Source organism: Rana temporaria, chromosome 9 (assembly GCF_905171775.1).
Source record: "Rana temporaria chromosome 9, aRanTem1.1, whole genome shotgun sequence".
Classification (NCBI taxonomy): domain Eukaryota; kingdom Metazoa; phylum Chordata; class Amphibia; order Anura; family Ranidae; genus Rana; species Rana temporaria.
Genome location: NC_053497.1, coordinates 43238087 through 43253518, shown reverse-complemented (window position 1 = coordinate 43253518; position 15432 = coordinate 43238087). Strand labels below are relative to the sequence as shown.

General features: G+C 43.5%; 1 protein-coding gene across 2 annotated transcripts in view; it reads right to left on the bottom strand.

Annotated features, from left to right (window-relative positions):
• Positions 1 to 15432, bottom strand: part of LOC120913405 (rho GTPase-activating protein 11A-like) — a 54954-nt gene that overhangs the window by 32075 nt on the left and 7447 nt on the right. For both annotated transcript variants that reach the window (XM_040323295.1, XM_040323297.1), the window contains exons 2-4: positions 14779 to 14912; positions 14624 to 14700; positions 11560 to 11656 (exon numbers count right to left, since the gene is read on the bottom strand). In XM_040323295.1, the coding sequence (XP_040179229.1) occupies positions 11560 to 11656; positions 14624 to 14700; positions 14779 to 14877 (273 nt within the window). In that variant the 5' untranslated portion in view covers positions 14878 to 14912. The remainder of the gene's footprint in view (positions 1 to 11559; positions 11657 to 14623; positions 14701 to 14778; positions 14913 to 15432) is intronic.

The following is a 15432-nucleotide window of genomic DNA, read 5'->3' as shown; positions in this document are numbered from 1 at the left end:
ACTGTATCAATATACAGTTGCCTTTCACAGGAGGCCAACCTCTGATGTCTGCTCAGCAAGACCCCTTTACTTTTAACATTCTGTCCTGCATTGCTCCGGGAAGCTTTTTATTTCAGAAAAACTGTCCAGCAGTACATTTGCACCAGGCACTGTGAAGATCTTAATACCGTAAAAGGTCCACCTATACGTCAGGTTTGTCAACTGGCTACCTTATTAAAACTCTACCATCAACTGTAAAAAAAGTACAAGATCTTGACTATTTTGATATACAGTATTTTGCAGGGTAAACAAACACTTATGCCGCGTACACACGATCATTTTTCAGCATGAAAAAAACTTCATTTAAAATGATCGTGTGTGGGCTACACATCATTTTTCAGGTTCTGAAAAACAACAAAAAAATAAAAATTCGAACATGCTGCATTTTTTAACGTCGTTTTAAACTGTCGTTTTTCGGGTTGTAATAAAATGATCGTGTGTGGGCAAAAACGACGTAAAAAACCTGCGCATGCTCAGAAGCAAGTTATGAGACGGGAGCGCTCGTTCTGGTAAAACTACCGTTCATAATGGAATAAGCACATTCATCACGCTGTAACAGACAGAAAAGCGTGAATCGTCTTTTACCAACACGGAATCAGCTAAAGCAGCCCAAAGGCAAATGGAACTTCCCCTTTATAGTGCCGTCAATGGTGTGTGGGCAACGTCGTTTTAATGATTAAAGTCGTTTTTTGGACATGCTGAAAAACGTTTTTTTTCCATGCCGAAAAATGATCGGCATTACACTTGCAAAACACGCGAGTAAAGAAAATGTTGAAACTACAATTCCAGGTACAGGAAATACACACGCACAATATGATTATTCGAGAGAAAAATATTCTAGACAAAGTCGTAGGCCGATACTGGTGACCTAGTTCTGAAAGGTTTGTAGCCTGCCTGTCATTCAAAACCTCTCATGAAAAGTTTCCCTTAAGGGCCCCTTCACATGGGCTATCCAATCAGGTCTGCCTGTAAGTTTTTCAGGCAGACATTGGACCCCGCTCAGCAAACAGAGGTGCTCCAACGGAGGTGCCCGTGTGAAAGGGACCTAAAACACAGCTAAAAAAGGCTTTTATTTATTTTTTTAAGCCTTGGATAGAGTGCGGAGGGTTCAGAATACCTGTCAGATATTACTGCTGTCTGTGCCCCTGGTAGGGAGATTCACCCTCACTATTCATCCTGGAGACCATTATCACCAAGACTGAAAGATCATCCCAAATTTTGGGTTGCTGCCAGAATAGGGACAGAGAGGAAATTTTCCAATGAAGACACTAGTTCTGGTGACACCCAGTGATTCCAGTTTACAGGGACAGGAAACGAAGGAAAAATCTCACCAATGGGACACAGATGTAAAAAAAAAAAAAAAAAAAACACAAGGGGGGACTGACAGGTTTATAAACTTCCCTTACACTATCCAAGAAGTTTTGCCTTTAGTTCAACTTAAAATAAATAAGTATAATTTACCATAATTCAATCAAACGTATTTTCCAGCTCCAAGCCCAGACACCATGACCTCTGTCATCTAATCATGGATAAGAATTGCAGTCCCTCCCTGGTCTGGGGAGAAGTTTGCCTCTTGAGGTGTGTGTGGACGCTTCCATCATCGCCAGCTTTCTGTCGGTCTGGTGACAGTCGGGGGGATCCCAGCACTGCAACGTGTGCGGTCAGGCACCTTTCTTTGGTACCAGATTCTTCCTAAGCCTGCTCTGGGACCTCCCACCAGTGCCTTGAGCCTGGTGTCGTCTGGATTGGAGAGTGGGACGAAGTCCACCCTCTTTACACTCCTAAAGACACTGCATGCAGACACCTTTACCCTATGTAGCACCCCCTTTACTTTCAGTAGGGGCACTATGCTAAAGTTAGTGGGGGAATGAGAGATGTAATTTGCTCTCATTCTGAATTATGTCAAATTTGGCTGTCGCCAAATCTGGATTGTTCTGTGTGCTAGACAGCGTTCTAGGGATGCCGTACCATCCCTGGGCGGCAGGTGGCGCCAGAGAGGTCCAGGCAGAGCCACTTTTTCTCAGCAGCCAATTAGAGGAGTTTTCCCTTGCGGAGCATGCTGGGGGAGAGTATTTCTGTGGGCCGTTGTTCTTGGTTCTTCGCGGGTTCCTGGTTTCAGGTGCGGCACCCACCTTTAGGGTGTGCGCACATCGCGGGCCTACCTGGCCTGGGGTCACGCGCAACGCAGAGTTCCTGGCCTGGAGCAACTGATGCCACAAAGGGGCCCCAGTGACTGACTGGGTCCCCCTTCTACTGAGGAGATCCCAGGCTGTGTGCCGTTCAGTGGGGGATCGGCTTGAGGAGAACCCGGAGGCAGGTTGTCCAAGAGGGCTTGAACGAACCATCAGGGATCTGGTGACCGGGACATTGACAGGTACACTTCCACTGTCAACCTGTGACCCTAGCGCAAATTTACTGGGAGGATAAGCTCAACCATTTAGCCAATCTGATGCCCCCCAAAAAAGGCCACCACATCACTGCTTTACTCACTGAGAGTACTTGTCCTGGCCAGGAATGCCTGGAGAAGCACAATCCCCGCCCCCTGCTTGTGATTGGACACAAGAGGTGGCATTTATGATTTTTGGGAAGGGAGGGTGTTCCTGAATGGCAGTTTGGATATGTGGTCACCCTACCCTGCAGCCAGTATTGATAGGCTTATATGTGGCTTTGTCCCTCCCAGCAATGCCCTAATAAGGGATGAGTGAATGAATGAGCAACTTGTATAGCGATACAAATGCGAACTAAATCGCCTCAAGGCGCTTTTGCAGCCAGTGTCTGCCTGTGTCTTCAGAAGAGATAGGTCTTGAGCTTCTTCCTGAAGGCCAGATGGTTTTCTTCCAAGCGGATGTCCGCGGGTAGAGCGTTCCATAGCCGAGGTCCTTGGACTGCGAATCTTCGGTCTCCTTTTGATTTGTAGCGGGTCTTGGGGGATGTGGAGGAGGTTCTGGTTAGTTGACCGGAGGGGGCCACTTGGGGTGTAGTGCTTTATTTTTTCGCAGAGGTATTGCAGGGTTTTTCTTTGTGTACATTTATGAGTGAGGCAGAAGGTCTTAAATGTAACCCGATACTTCACGGCTAGCCAATGGAGGGTCCTCAGGGAGGGGGTGATCGATTCCCAGTTTTTTTTTTTCCCAGTTACCAGTCTGGCTGCTGTGTTCTAGACAACTTGTAGACGTGAAATTTGGTATTTGGGAAGTCCTAGGTAGAGGGAGTTTGCATAGTCGAGTCGGGAATTGATGCCGTCTCTCCTTTCGGGATGAAAGGGATGAGTTTACGCAACAGGCGAAAAAGGTGGCGAGATCCGCTGACTATACCTCGGCTTTTGGCCCAGAGGCCTAATCATCCCACCACTCTTCTATCAATGACTTTATGTGGTTCTTATTTACTTCTTTGTTATTGATCGGTTATTGATCCCTTGTCCACCGAGGTGCGATTACACTACAATTCCAACCTTTTCTTTAAGCCAAACCCGAACACTTTAATGGCCTGGGACACCTATGGGTGCCCCAAAGAGAGTAGTAATGCGGTGTGCATAGCGTTCCGCAGCAAACAGTGGGTATGGCCAAATTATTTCTTGCCGACATCATCGCCCCTCTAGTGATGCCGAACCTGCCCCCAGACAGTCGCCGCAGCTCCAGGACAGCAACATATTTGTGCGTGAATATCTTGGTTACTCTGGGAGCCACAGCCGAGTATGAATAATGTGTCCGGGTTTCAGTCTGACTTAAACCTGGACACATGATTCAAAGCCCGGACTGTCCGGGTAAATCCTGGACATGTGGCAACCCTAGATTACACTCACCCAGCTGGTTTATGCATAGTCCATAGGGTTGTCCGGATACCGAGCATTTGCACAAGTACTTGTACTCTATCAAATTCCCTGATGCTTGATCCGATACTTGGGCAGTCAGGGGTGATCGGTGTGACTTTGGGGGGGGAGTTACAAGCACCGATCCCGTTGTATAGATTTCAATATAGCAGCTGATGCTTCTCTCCCCCCCCCCCCTTCCGGCTTTTAGCTGATATATTGAAATCTATACAAGGGGAATCAGTGCTTGCAACTCCTCTCCACCACCACCGCATCGATCACCCGTCTGTCCCCCATATCCTCTTCCAGTCCCCGTGCTCTGCCCCCCAGTGCTCCTACACCCCCTCCCATGCTCCTACCCACCACCCCCCCCCCCTTTGTCCTGAATCTTGCAGGATGGAGAGTGAAGGAAGGAGCCAGTAAATCTGTAATTTACCGACTCCTTCCTTGTTCATTCGGAAAGAGTCTGTGATCACAGACTCTGTCCATTCATAACTGAGCACAATGCTTCAGTTCATGAAGAGAGGAGGAGCCGCTGTCTCCTGTTCATTCATCTTCAGTGCAGCTGAGGCTGCTGAGAAAGGGACTAGGGATTCAGTTTCCTTAGTCTCTTTCCCCCGATATCTCACTCACTCTCCAACCAACCCCCCCCCCCCCCCCCTCTACACACACCCCAACAGGGCTGATAAACAAAAGAAAAAGAAAAGGAAAAGGGAATTGTAATAATTTTAAAAGGTTAAAAATTGTAACCGCTTGGATCTACCTGCTCATCTGCACCGCTATGACCTTGTGAACATTCCAACCCACCTGACACTCTGGGTTCAGACATCTTTGCACCACCTTAAAATTAATAAGGCAAACAACTCACTGCGTTTGTATTCTATTAACGTTTAATGGAACAATTCAAAGAGGATATTGTTACACAGATGAGGCTATAGATCTACTGAGCTTCGGATAGCAGTCCTAGCTCAGGAATCCCCCTGCAATACCGCAAGGCAAGATAAAATTTGTACATAACAGTATAGTATATACACATATGTACAGTAAAATACTACTTATAAAATACTACTTGAAATTAAAAGGATAAGCAAAAGGTTAAAGTGGAAGTAAACCCTTCAATTTCATAGTTACAAAAACAGTTAACATTCCCGGCATGTCGGAAGTGCTAGCTGTCACATTTGTTTGTGCTCTCAACCAAACTGCCAAACCATCCAATGGCTGGTTTCATAACAGGTCACATGTACAGCATCATGGCAGTTTCAGATTAAACAGAGGTCAAGATGGCCGCTTCCTTGGCTGAAAACGATAGGAGGGTTTACTTCCACTTTAAGTATTTATACGGGCAAACTTCTAAAGGGGAAACCCAGGCCAGCCTATTAACCTTTAATCCTAATGATAGACCAGGCCTTATTAGCAATCGAATGAGGGCCCTTTAAGCAGTAATGACAGCAATGTCCCCATTGCAGACCTGATGGTCTTTACTGGCAGTTGGAGCTCATTAATTATATCCAATAAGGTGCAGTAACAAGCAATGAGATTTCTTCAAATGGAAGTTATAAGGAAAGGTTTGCAAAGGTGCCCAAATTGCCCTCTTACCAAGTCTTACCAAGCTCGGTTGAAGAAAGTTTTCCAGCGACTACTCACCGAGGGGCTGAAGCTGTCATTGAAGTGCCAGTTCTGCCAGAGGTCAGTTACGTACCTGGAACATGTAGTGTCAGCTGAGGGAATAGCTATGGACCCATAGAAGTTGAAGGCTGTTACTTCCTGGCCTCGCCCGAACACTGTCTCTGAGTTGAGGTTGTTTTTGGGTTTCTGCTCTTACGATTTGTGAAGAACTTCTCACAGATTGTATGGCCATTGAACGAGCTGTTACAGAAACAAATGGAGGGGGAGCAGCAGAAAGCTCAGAAAGGAGGCACCAGGAAGCCCCGTGAGTCTTTTCAAGAGCTTTGAATGGTAAAGTGTGACAGGGCCTTTGAACGACTGAAGGAGAGCCTGGTTGAAGCACCGCTGTTGGCCTACGCTGATCCATATAAACCTTATGAATTGCATGTGGATGCCAGCAGAGATGGCCTGGGGGGTGTTATACCAAGAGTCGGGGGGGGGAGACTACGCCCAGTGGCCTATGTGAGTCGCAGTCTCCCTGAGAAACGCTGAATAATCATGTTGACCGCTCTTCGTGATGATCATGGTCACTAAGGCCCAGATAGAACTTTCAAATTAGTCAGGGATGGATGACTCCTGACCTCTTCAGTTCAGCCAGCCGTTCTCGAAGATCCTAAAGATCACACAATGCAATTCGCCTGGCCCTTTCACAAAAAAAAGCTTATCTTCAGTTAGCCAAATTCAATGTTGAGCACTCCTGGCACAGCCCAGATCAAAGACCTTTTAGGAGATCATTTTCTCCCATCGGGCTATCTGAGCTTTGACCCTCTCCTCCCATCCAGAGGGCAGATTGGGGCAGTGGACAGTAGTCCCTCTTCCAAACTAGCTCCTCTCAAACACAGCTCCCCGCCCATCCTGGGCTTTAGGCCGATTGGGCGACCAGTAAGATTCTTCACACTAACAGGAATTCGCCCCCCGCTTCTCAGTAAGGCCCTAGTGGGGGGCTGCGAGCCACTATGGGAGTTTGGAGGCACTAGGGGAGCTTAAAGGATCTGGCCCAGTAGAGTGGAGATCCCTCCCGTAAAACAGGCCACAGTCCACTGGTTAAGATCTAGTGGCCATGATATGGAATTTTCCTGATTAACTCTATTCTGTATCAGTGAAGAACATTTGACCTGGAGAAAAAAATAGCCTAACATTTGATTTTCCCCCATCGTTGGCACAGAACTAAATTTCACAGTTTTGCAGGATGAATAGCTCTGAATTTTTTTTTTATAAATACACCCCTAAGCGTTTAAAAAATTGGCGGTATGATGGGAAATATAGATTTGGGGTTTACATGAAGTTTACGCTACTATCTTTTAAATGCAGATCTGAAAACCATAACTTAAAAAATACAGAAAGCAGGCAGGTAACAACAGGCTGTATTTCTTAGCTAAACTTGTTCTTTGGGTGCCGATGTGCTCACACAACGCATGTCCCTTCCCCCTCCCCAGCATTACAGGCTGACCAGATAAGTGTTGCTTAAACACTATCCTCACCCTCTGTGGTCATCTGATGCCATTTCTTCCTCTCTAGCAGGGAAATCTTGCCACACCAGCAAAGCTTTGCACAACATCACACATGACACACTAAATAGAGGAAAAGATCTCTCTGAATGGTTACCGTAATACACTCAGATAAACCAAGCTACAGACAGACCCCGCCGGATAATCTGAAACATTATGTGTGACTGCGCAAGAGCTACACATCTCAGCGTTTCCAGGTTTACCTGATTCTAGTAAATGAAAAAGGCAAACTTCCCTAAAGTCTACGCAATAGATAGGAGGGAGGATGTGCTAAAACCCAACCTTAAAAACAAAGTAGATACATGGATCTCAAATAAAGTTATAGGCTAGGAACGTGCAAGAAAATACTTGTTGATCCTGCCAGAATTATAATGATATATTCCTGTGCTCTCTGCCAAACTGCTATAAATTAGCATTGTTACCAGCTGTGGCTTAAGACTACAAAACACCTTTTCCACGATATCGCAAAGGAGGAGGGTGGGACTGTCCTAACACTTCCTGTCCTAGGGTGATAATATTTCTTCTCCATAGATACAATATGCCACCACACAACAAGAAGTGTGTTACTGGCAGAACTACCAGTTCACCAAAAATTATATAATTATTATTAAAAATAATAAAACAAAAAAACACACAAATGCAATCACATCTGGTAGGAATGGACCGTACTTGTGTATGTTGCAACATATATATTTTTTGTTCTTGGGTTTAGATACGCCAGGGATCCTCAAACTATGAGGCATTGTAAAACTCTGACATTCACAGACATGACTAGGCATGATGGGAATTGTAGTTCCTGAACAACTGGAGGGCCGTAGTTTGAAGACCACAGCCCACCGACCACCGTCATATGACGGCGGGACGATGAGCCTCTTGTTCTGGGTGGACGTCATATGACGTCGCGCCTTCCCGAGCCACTAGGGTTCGTGCCCGCCACGTCACTGGGAACCCGATGTCCGCCGGGCACCCGCGATTGCCCAGTAACTGAGCAGAAATGTGAATCAGTGTGTGTAAATACAGAGATCCACGTCCTGTCAGGGAGAGGAGACGGATGGTGTGTTCCTTGTACATAGGGACACCAAACAGTCTCCTCCCCTTGTGAATCCCCTCCCCCTACAGTTAGAATCACTCCCTAGGGAACACATTTAACCCCTTGATCGCCCAATAGTGTTAACCCCCTTCCCTGCCAGTCAAATTTATACAGCAATCAATGCATTTTTATAGCACGGATCGCTGTATAAATGTGAATGGTCCCAAAAATGTGTCAAAAGTGTCCGATGTGTCCTCCATAATGTTGCAGTCACGATTAAAAAAAAAATAAAAATAAAAAAAAAAATCGCAGATCGCCGCCATTACTAGTAAAAAAGAAATAAATAACAAAAATGCTATAAAATCTATCCTTTATTTTAAAGCCACTATAACTTTTGTGCAAACCAAACACTTATTGCGATTTTTTTTAACAAAAATATGTAGACAAATTCATATCGGCCTAAACTGAGGAAAAACATTTTTTTAAGAAAAAATAAAATTTGGATATTTATTATAGCAAAAAGTAAAAAATAGTGTTTTTTTTCAAACTTGTCGCTCTTTTGTTTATAGCGCAATAAATACAAACAGCAGAGGTGATCAAATACTACTAAAAGAAAGCTCTATTTGTGGGGAAAAAACCATAAACATTCATTTGGGTAAAGTGTTGCATGACTGCGCAATTGTCATTCAAACTGACAGCGCTGAAAGCTGAAAAAATGGCTTGGGCAGGAAGGGGGTGAAAGTGCCCGGTATTGAAGTGGTTAACAACTCATCTATGCCAATGACAGTTTCATGTACTCTGTACCGATTTCAGAGTGAGAATATACAAACTCCATGCAGACAATCTTTCTGGGGACAACAAGATTTCCTGTAGTGTTCCATTTACTTCCCACGGCCTAAAAACTTTGTAGTGATTAAATCTGTCCAAACTGGCTGCAGAATGCATGAGCGACACATGAAGAATGTGGTAAGAACATTGGATTGTAAACGCCTTCAGGGCTGATGAGGTTTTCTCCTGCCTGTGAAAGGCTCTGAAAAAAAAAGTCTTAACAGAAGGAAATAAAAATAATAAAAAAAAAAAAAAAAGGGGGGGGGGGGAGACTAAACATTGGCGATTTTTTTTTTTTTTTATCCTGACGCTCTACAAGGAAAAATTGAGGCCTATAGATATGCCGGTGCATGTGTCATTTTTTTTACTTTTCCCCAGCAAGATAAAGTGGAAAAAAAAAAAAAAAGAATAGAATTCTATTCAAGTATTGCTCTGTCTCCTCCAAAAAAAATAATTCTGCTGTGATCCGACTTCCTGTTATGCCGTGTACACACGATCGCAATTTCCGACAAGAAAAGTTCGATGTGAGTATTTGGTCTGAAATTCCGACCATGTGTTGGACTTTTTCTGTCGGAATTTCCAACAGCAAAAATTTGAGAGCTGGTTCTCAAATTTTTCTGACGGGAAAAGTATGTAATTCCGACGCGCAAAAAAACATGCATGCTTGGAATCATTTAACTTCATTTTTCTCGGCTCGTTGTAGTGTTGTACATCACTGCATTATTGACTGTTGGAATTTTGTGTGACCGTGTGTATGCAACACAAGTTTGAGCCAAAATTCCGTCTGAAAAAAATCCACGGTTTCCTTGTCGGAATTTCCGATCGTGTGTACGCAGCATTAGAGGATGGCAACATTCAATCTCCATGGTTCCATGCTATGTAGGAACGTTGCCACCCTCTCTAGCTTTTTCATTTTTTTGTCATCTATGCTCAATTGAGGAGATTTCTCTTTACTTCCTGTCACATAGCCAAAACAGGAAGTGAAAGGAAATCCCTTCAAAGTGAGGGAAACCCTGGTTGTCACCAGAACTAACATCCCCATTGGTAGATAATTCCTGTTCTGGGAACAACTCTATATATGAGATCTTCCTTCATTTTACTAACAGGGGCATAGTAAGGGTTTCCAACCTCCCACAGCATTCCCCCCCCCCCCCCCCAAATAACCGTTTTATTAAAAGATTTTTGGCAAATATGCATACAAGAAAATACAGAGTTACTGAGGCAAAGGGATTGCACATCTTGCGTATATCAAAGTCTGGTGCATCAGCATTACTGACATATATAGTATTACATAGGATCGACAGTAGATTCTCAGCCTATGTTCTCACAGCATTTTTTACTGACAAAACATGGAAGCACATTTTTTACTGAACCTGAAAAATGACAGAACGAAGACAGATATTCTATATTTAAACAGTATAAACACTGACAATACCCACAACAAGCAATTTTACTGGTTTACACTTACAAAGTCAACACAGCATGATAAATTATCAGTCACTGATATTTGCAGACAATTATAAAAAAAAAAAAAAAAAAACAGGACTTTTACAAACTGTCCATAAATTTACTGACGGGTGGCAATAAAAACCTGATAGGTGTTCTAATCCCTCTAATAAAAATAAAAAAAATAGTTACAGTGGAACCTCGGATTGCGAGTAATGCAGTTAACGAGCTTTTCGCAATACGAGCACTGAATTAAAAAAAAAATCCTGACTTGGTTTGCGAGTGTTGTCTCGCAAAATGAGCATGATTCAAGCCAAAACGGTGTGCAATATCGCGTTTGGCCTGGGGGGGGGGGGGGGCATGCTGGAGCAGAGCCGAGTGGAGCCGCTCGGAATACCTCAGAATTACTCCATTCCTGAGCCTTTCCGAGTTCAGCCGGGTGTTTGAGGCTCTCCGCCCCCCCCCACCTCTGGCCACATGTGGTATTGCATGTCATTGAAGTCAATGCAGAACTAATTATTTTCGTTTCCATTGACTTCTATGGGGAAACTCGCTTTTATATGCGAGTACTTTGGATTACGAGCATTCTCCTGGAACGGATTATGCTCATAATCCGAGGTTCTGCTGTATACTATAAGTAGCTTAAAGCGGAGGTCCGCCCAATTTTTATTTATTTTTTTGAAAGTCAGCAGCTACAAATACTGCAGCTGCTAACTTTTAAAATAAGGACACTTACCTGTCCAGGGCGCCCGCGATGTCGACACCCAAAGCCGATCTCTGTCTTGGCTCTCGGATGCTGCCGCCGCCATCTTCAGTAAGGTAATCAGGAAGTGAAGCCTTGTGCCTTCACTACCTGGTTCCCTACTGCGCAATGCCACTGGTCCCTGCTGTCTTCTGGCACCCGTGTCTCTCCCAGAAGACAGCGGGGGGGGCGCCGGACGTGACGTAGACCACCGCAGATAATGCAGGGGTCTATGCCCGGAAGTGGGTGCAAGACAGTTATCTGCTCCCCCCTGAAAGGTGCCAAATGTGACACCAGAGGGGGGGGGGGGGGTGTGAGGAATCCAGACAGCAGAGGTTCCATTTTTGTGTGGCCCTCCACTTTAAGCAGCCTCTCCCCCTTTTCTTTTTCTTTTTTTAATAAGACTGGGATTACACAAACAAATGAACCAAATAAAACATTAATGCTAAAAATTCAAAATGGATACAAAAAAAATAAATAAAAGTCTGGGTACCTTGAGATGTTTGATCCTATTTACTGAACCAGACTTCCGGAAGAGACCTTCGGTGGAGAGATGGCAGCTCAAAAACTGGCAGATGTCAACCACGAGCCTGGTTAGGGGACAGATTATTGCATTATAGACCGTAAATAGCAGCAAACCACAATCAGGAAAATTCGTTTTTTATATTCTGTGCAACCCTCAAAACTTGGAGGTATCTACAGATTACACCATTGCTCTTTTAATGAAGATTTCAATATCACTAGAAAATCATCAGATACACCATATGGCCAAAAGTATATGTACCGCTCCATATTTTTTGAGTTCAGGTACACAAATCCAGGCCCATAAAGACATTGACAAGTTTGGTGCGGAGGAACTCAAGTGGCCTGTACAGAGCCCTGGGGTGTGGTGGTGCATTGTGGACTGAAGGATCTTGAGGAGCTGGTCTGTGGTCTCTGGTATCGCTTAGACTGTCCCCCGAAAAAAAAAGCAGAAGGAGACGGGAGAGCCCTTATAATGTAGTAGATTAATTTAGAAACAAACCCCCCCCCCCCCCCCCCAAGGGTCTGAGCCAGAGGTGGTGCAGCCGAGTTCCACCGAGTTCCCCCTAAAAATAAGCCCTGGGCACGAGTCGTCTAGTATCAGCTGGTGGTGTGTGCCACTTGGGAAATATTCTTTATCAACCACTAATTGGAGTGTAGAGTTTGTGGCCATGATGTCATCTAGGTGGATCATGTGTGAGATGACATCATGGCCACAAACTCTACACTCCACCCAGTGGCTGATAAAGAATATTTCCAACGTGAATCACACCACCAGCTAATACTAGATGACTCGTGCCTATCCTTTGAAAAAACACATTGGGTGCCTTTGCCAATCGAATGTACAAAGCCATGACCTCAACCCGGATGAACCTAACTGGGATGATCAATGGCTGAGAGCCAGGTCCTCTCATCCAACATTAGTATGGAACATCACAAATGCTCTTTTAGCCGTGTTGCCACAAATTCACATTTCAAAATTCTTGTAAAAAGATTTTACAGCCTCATGGATAAAAGGCCAAATCTGCATAAATGGCTTTGGAATGGGATGTTTAACTTTAAGAAGTTCATATAGGATTGATGGTCAGAGAGAGGTCCTCTAACTTTTGTTTGACAGCAGGAAAAAGTATAAATATTGGGAAAATATTCATGTGTGAGGAAATACATACCATCACAATTCCCAAGCAAAAAAACAAAAAAAAAACCTGTAAATTTTTTATGGAATGCTGGATCCTGAGGAGTAGCAGAAGTAGTCACTTGACAAAAAGTTTTTACCCTAATCACAGGTTTAAAAAAAAAAAAAAAAGGCGTTAACCGCTTGCCGACCGCTAGCACACACATTTACGTTGGCAGAAGGGCTCGTACAGGCAAATGGGCGTACCTGTACGTCCCTTTGAATGCCAGAGATCGTGAGACAAAGAAGCAGAACGGGGAGATGCCTATGTAAACAAGGCATTTCCCTGTTCTGCCTAGTGACATGACAGGGATCTACTTCTCCTTGTCGTCGGGAGCAGTGATCTCTGTCATGTCAGTGGTAGCCCATTCCCCCCCTCAGTTAGAATCACCAACTAGGACGCACTCAACCCCTTGATCGTCTCCTAGTGTTTAACCTCTTCCCTGACAGTGGCATTTATACAGTAATCAGTGGCTATTTGTAGCACTGATCGCTGTATAAATGACAATGGTCCCATAATGGTTACAAAAGTGTCCCCCATAATGTCGCAGACCCGATAAAAAATGCAAATTGCCGCCATTACTAGTAATAAAAATGCCAGAAATCTTTCCCCTATTTTGTAGATGCTATAACGTTTGCGCAAACTAATCAATATACGCTTATTGCAATTTTTTTTACCAAAAATATGTAGAAGATTATATATCGGCCTAAACTGAGGGAAACTTTTTTATATATATATATATATATATATATATATATATATATATATATATATATATATATATATATATATATATATATATATATATATATATATATATATATATATATATATATATATATATTTTAGGGATATTAATTATAACAAAAAGTAAAACAAAAAATATAGCTTTTTTTCCCCAAAATTAACGCTATTTTGTGTTTATAGCGCAAAAAATAAAAACCACAGAGGTGATCAAATACCACCAAAAGAAAGCTCTATTTTTGGGGGAAAAAATACGTAAATTTTGTTTGGGTACAACGTTGCACGACCGCGCAATTGTCAGCTAAATCAACACAGTGCCGAATCGCAAAAAATGCTCTGGTCAGGAAGTGGGTAAATTCTTTCCCGGGGGTGAAATGGTTAAAGTAGAGGTCTCAGCCGAATGACTCATGACAGGCAGAGCGGTATGCCTACCAAACATTTTAGCCAAATTTTCAGGCAGTGGCACCGTATGAGATTACGTTTTGACTGCTGGAAAAACGTTACCCCAATAAACGGGACTTCATTGGTGTGAATCAAGCCTTATGCCCTGTACACACGAGCGGAATTTCCATCGGAAAAACCATCCAACTTTTTTCCGATGGAAATTTCGCTCAAGCTTGGCTTGCATACACACGGTCACACACAAGTTAAGAACGTAGTGACGAACAACACTACAATGAGGCAAGAAAAAGGAGTTCACTGCTTCCGAGCATGCGTCAAATTGTTTCCAAGCATGCGTTTTTTTTTTCCCCGTCGGAATTCCATACAGATTAATGTATTTTCTGATGGGAATTTTTTCCGTCGGAAAAATTAAAAAGCTGCTCTCAAACTTTTGTTGGCGGAAATTTTGACAGCAAAAGTCTGATGGAGCCTACACACGGTCGGAATTTCTGATGAAAAGCCCACTTTGGACTTTTGTTGGCGGAAATTCCGTTCGTGTGTACGGGGCATTAGCAGTTTATTATAAAACATGTTTGAACTGGAAGAAGCGAGTGTGTCAACAATATACTGACGTTTGTTTTAATCGATATTTGATCTTTTGACCTCGTATCAGCAGCAGCACAGTCAGAAAAATAAATCATTTACTGTGGGACCTGTATAAAAGTAAAAACTCACTGAGGGACCTCCCCCTCTGTGCTGGGTGGAAGTGACTGAAGGGGAACTCCAAAGAGACCTCCACTGGATGATTTTCTCTGAAAGAATAATAAAAGGATCCGATAAGAATATTAGATTGTTTCTGGAACATTTTTCTGTAGAATTTTTTTCCTCACCTGGACATCGGGGCTGACCATCTTCTTTGGCATCCGCAATTTAATTCCCAAGGATTTTAAATGCTGGATTATGACAACTGAAGGACCAGTGGCTCTCATGATCAAAACAGCATGGGCTCCTTAAAGCTCAGTTCCTAGAATATAAAAACCAGGGTTTATGTACATTCAAGTATGCCTAGAGCAGCGTGATGTCTATGGCCACAAACACGCAACCTAAACTAGACATGTGCCTACATTTTCTTCCGAACTTCAGGTATTTTTGTTATCGTTTTAACAAACGAAAATGAATGTGCAGAATCCGAAAGATTCGACATAAAAAAAATGCTTTATTTTCGTTGCTACAACAGGTCGATATAGATAAGAGATTCGACATGGCGCTGACAATATCAATCTGTGTCTATCGAATCTGCGGTCGAATGTGCCTAACCTTAACTCTATTAGTCCAAGATTATTCTACATAGAGAGAAAAGATTCGACATTAGAGAGATAGTGTTGGGGTAGACTATTCGACATGGACGAAAATTCGACGAAACATCGAAAAACATACAAACGTCGAATCTGTCATTGAAGGCTTATGGTGTCTGTCGAAAGTTCTAAGAAGATTCGACAAGCAGCCCATCTGTAGGACGCCGCAATCGTACATTTCCGGTCAAA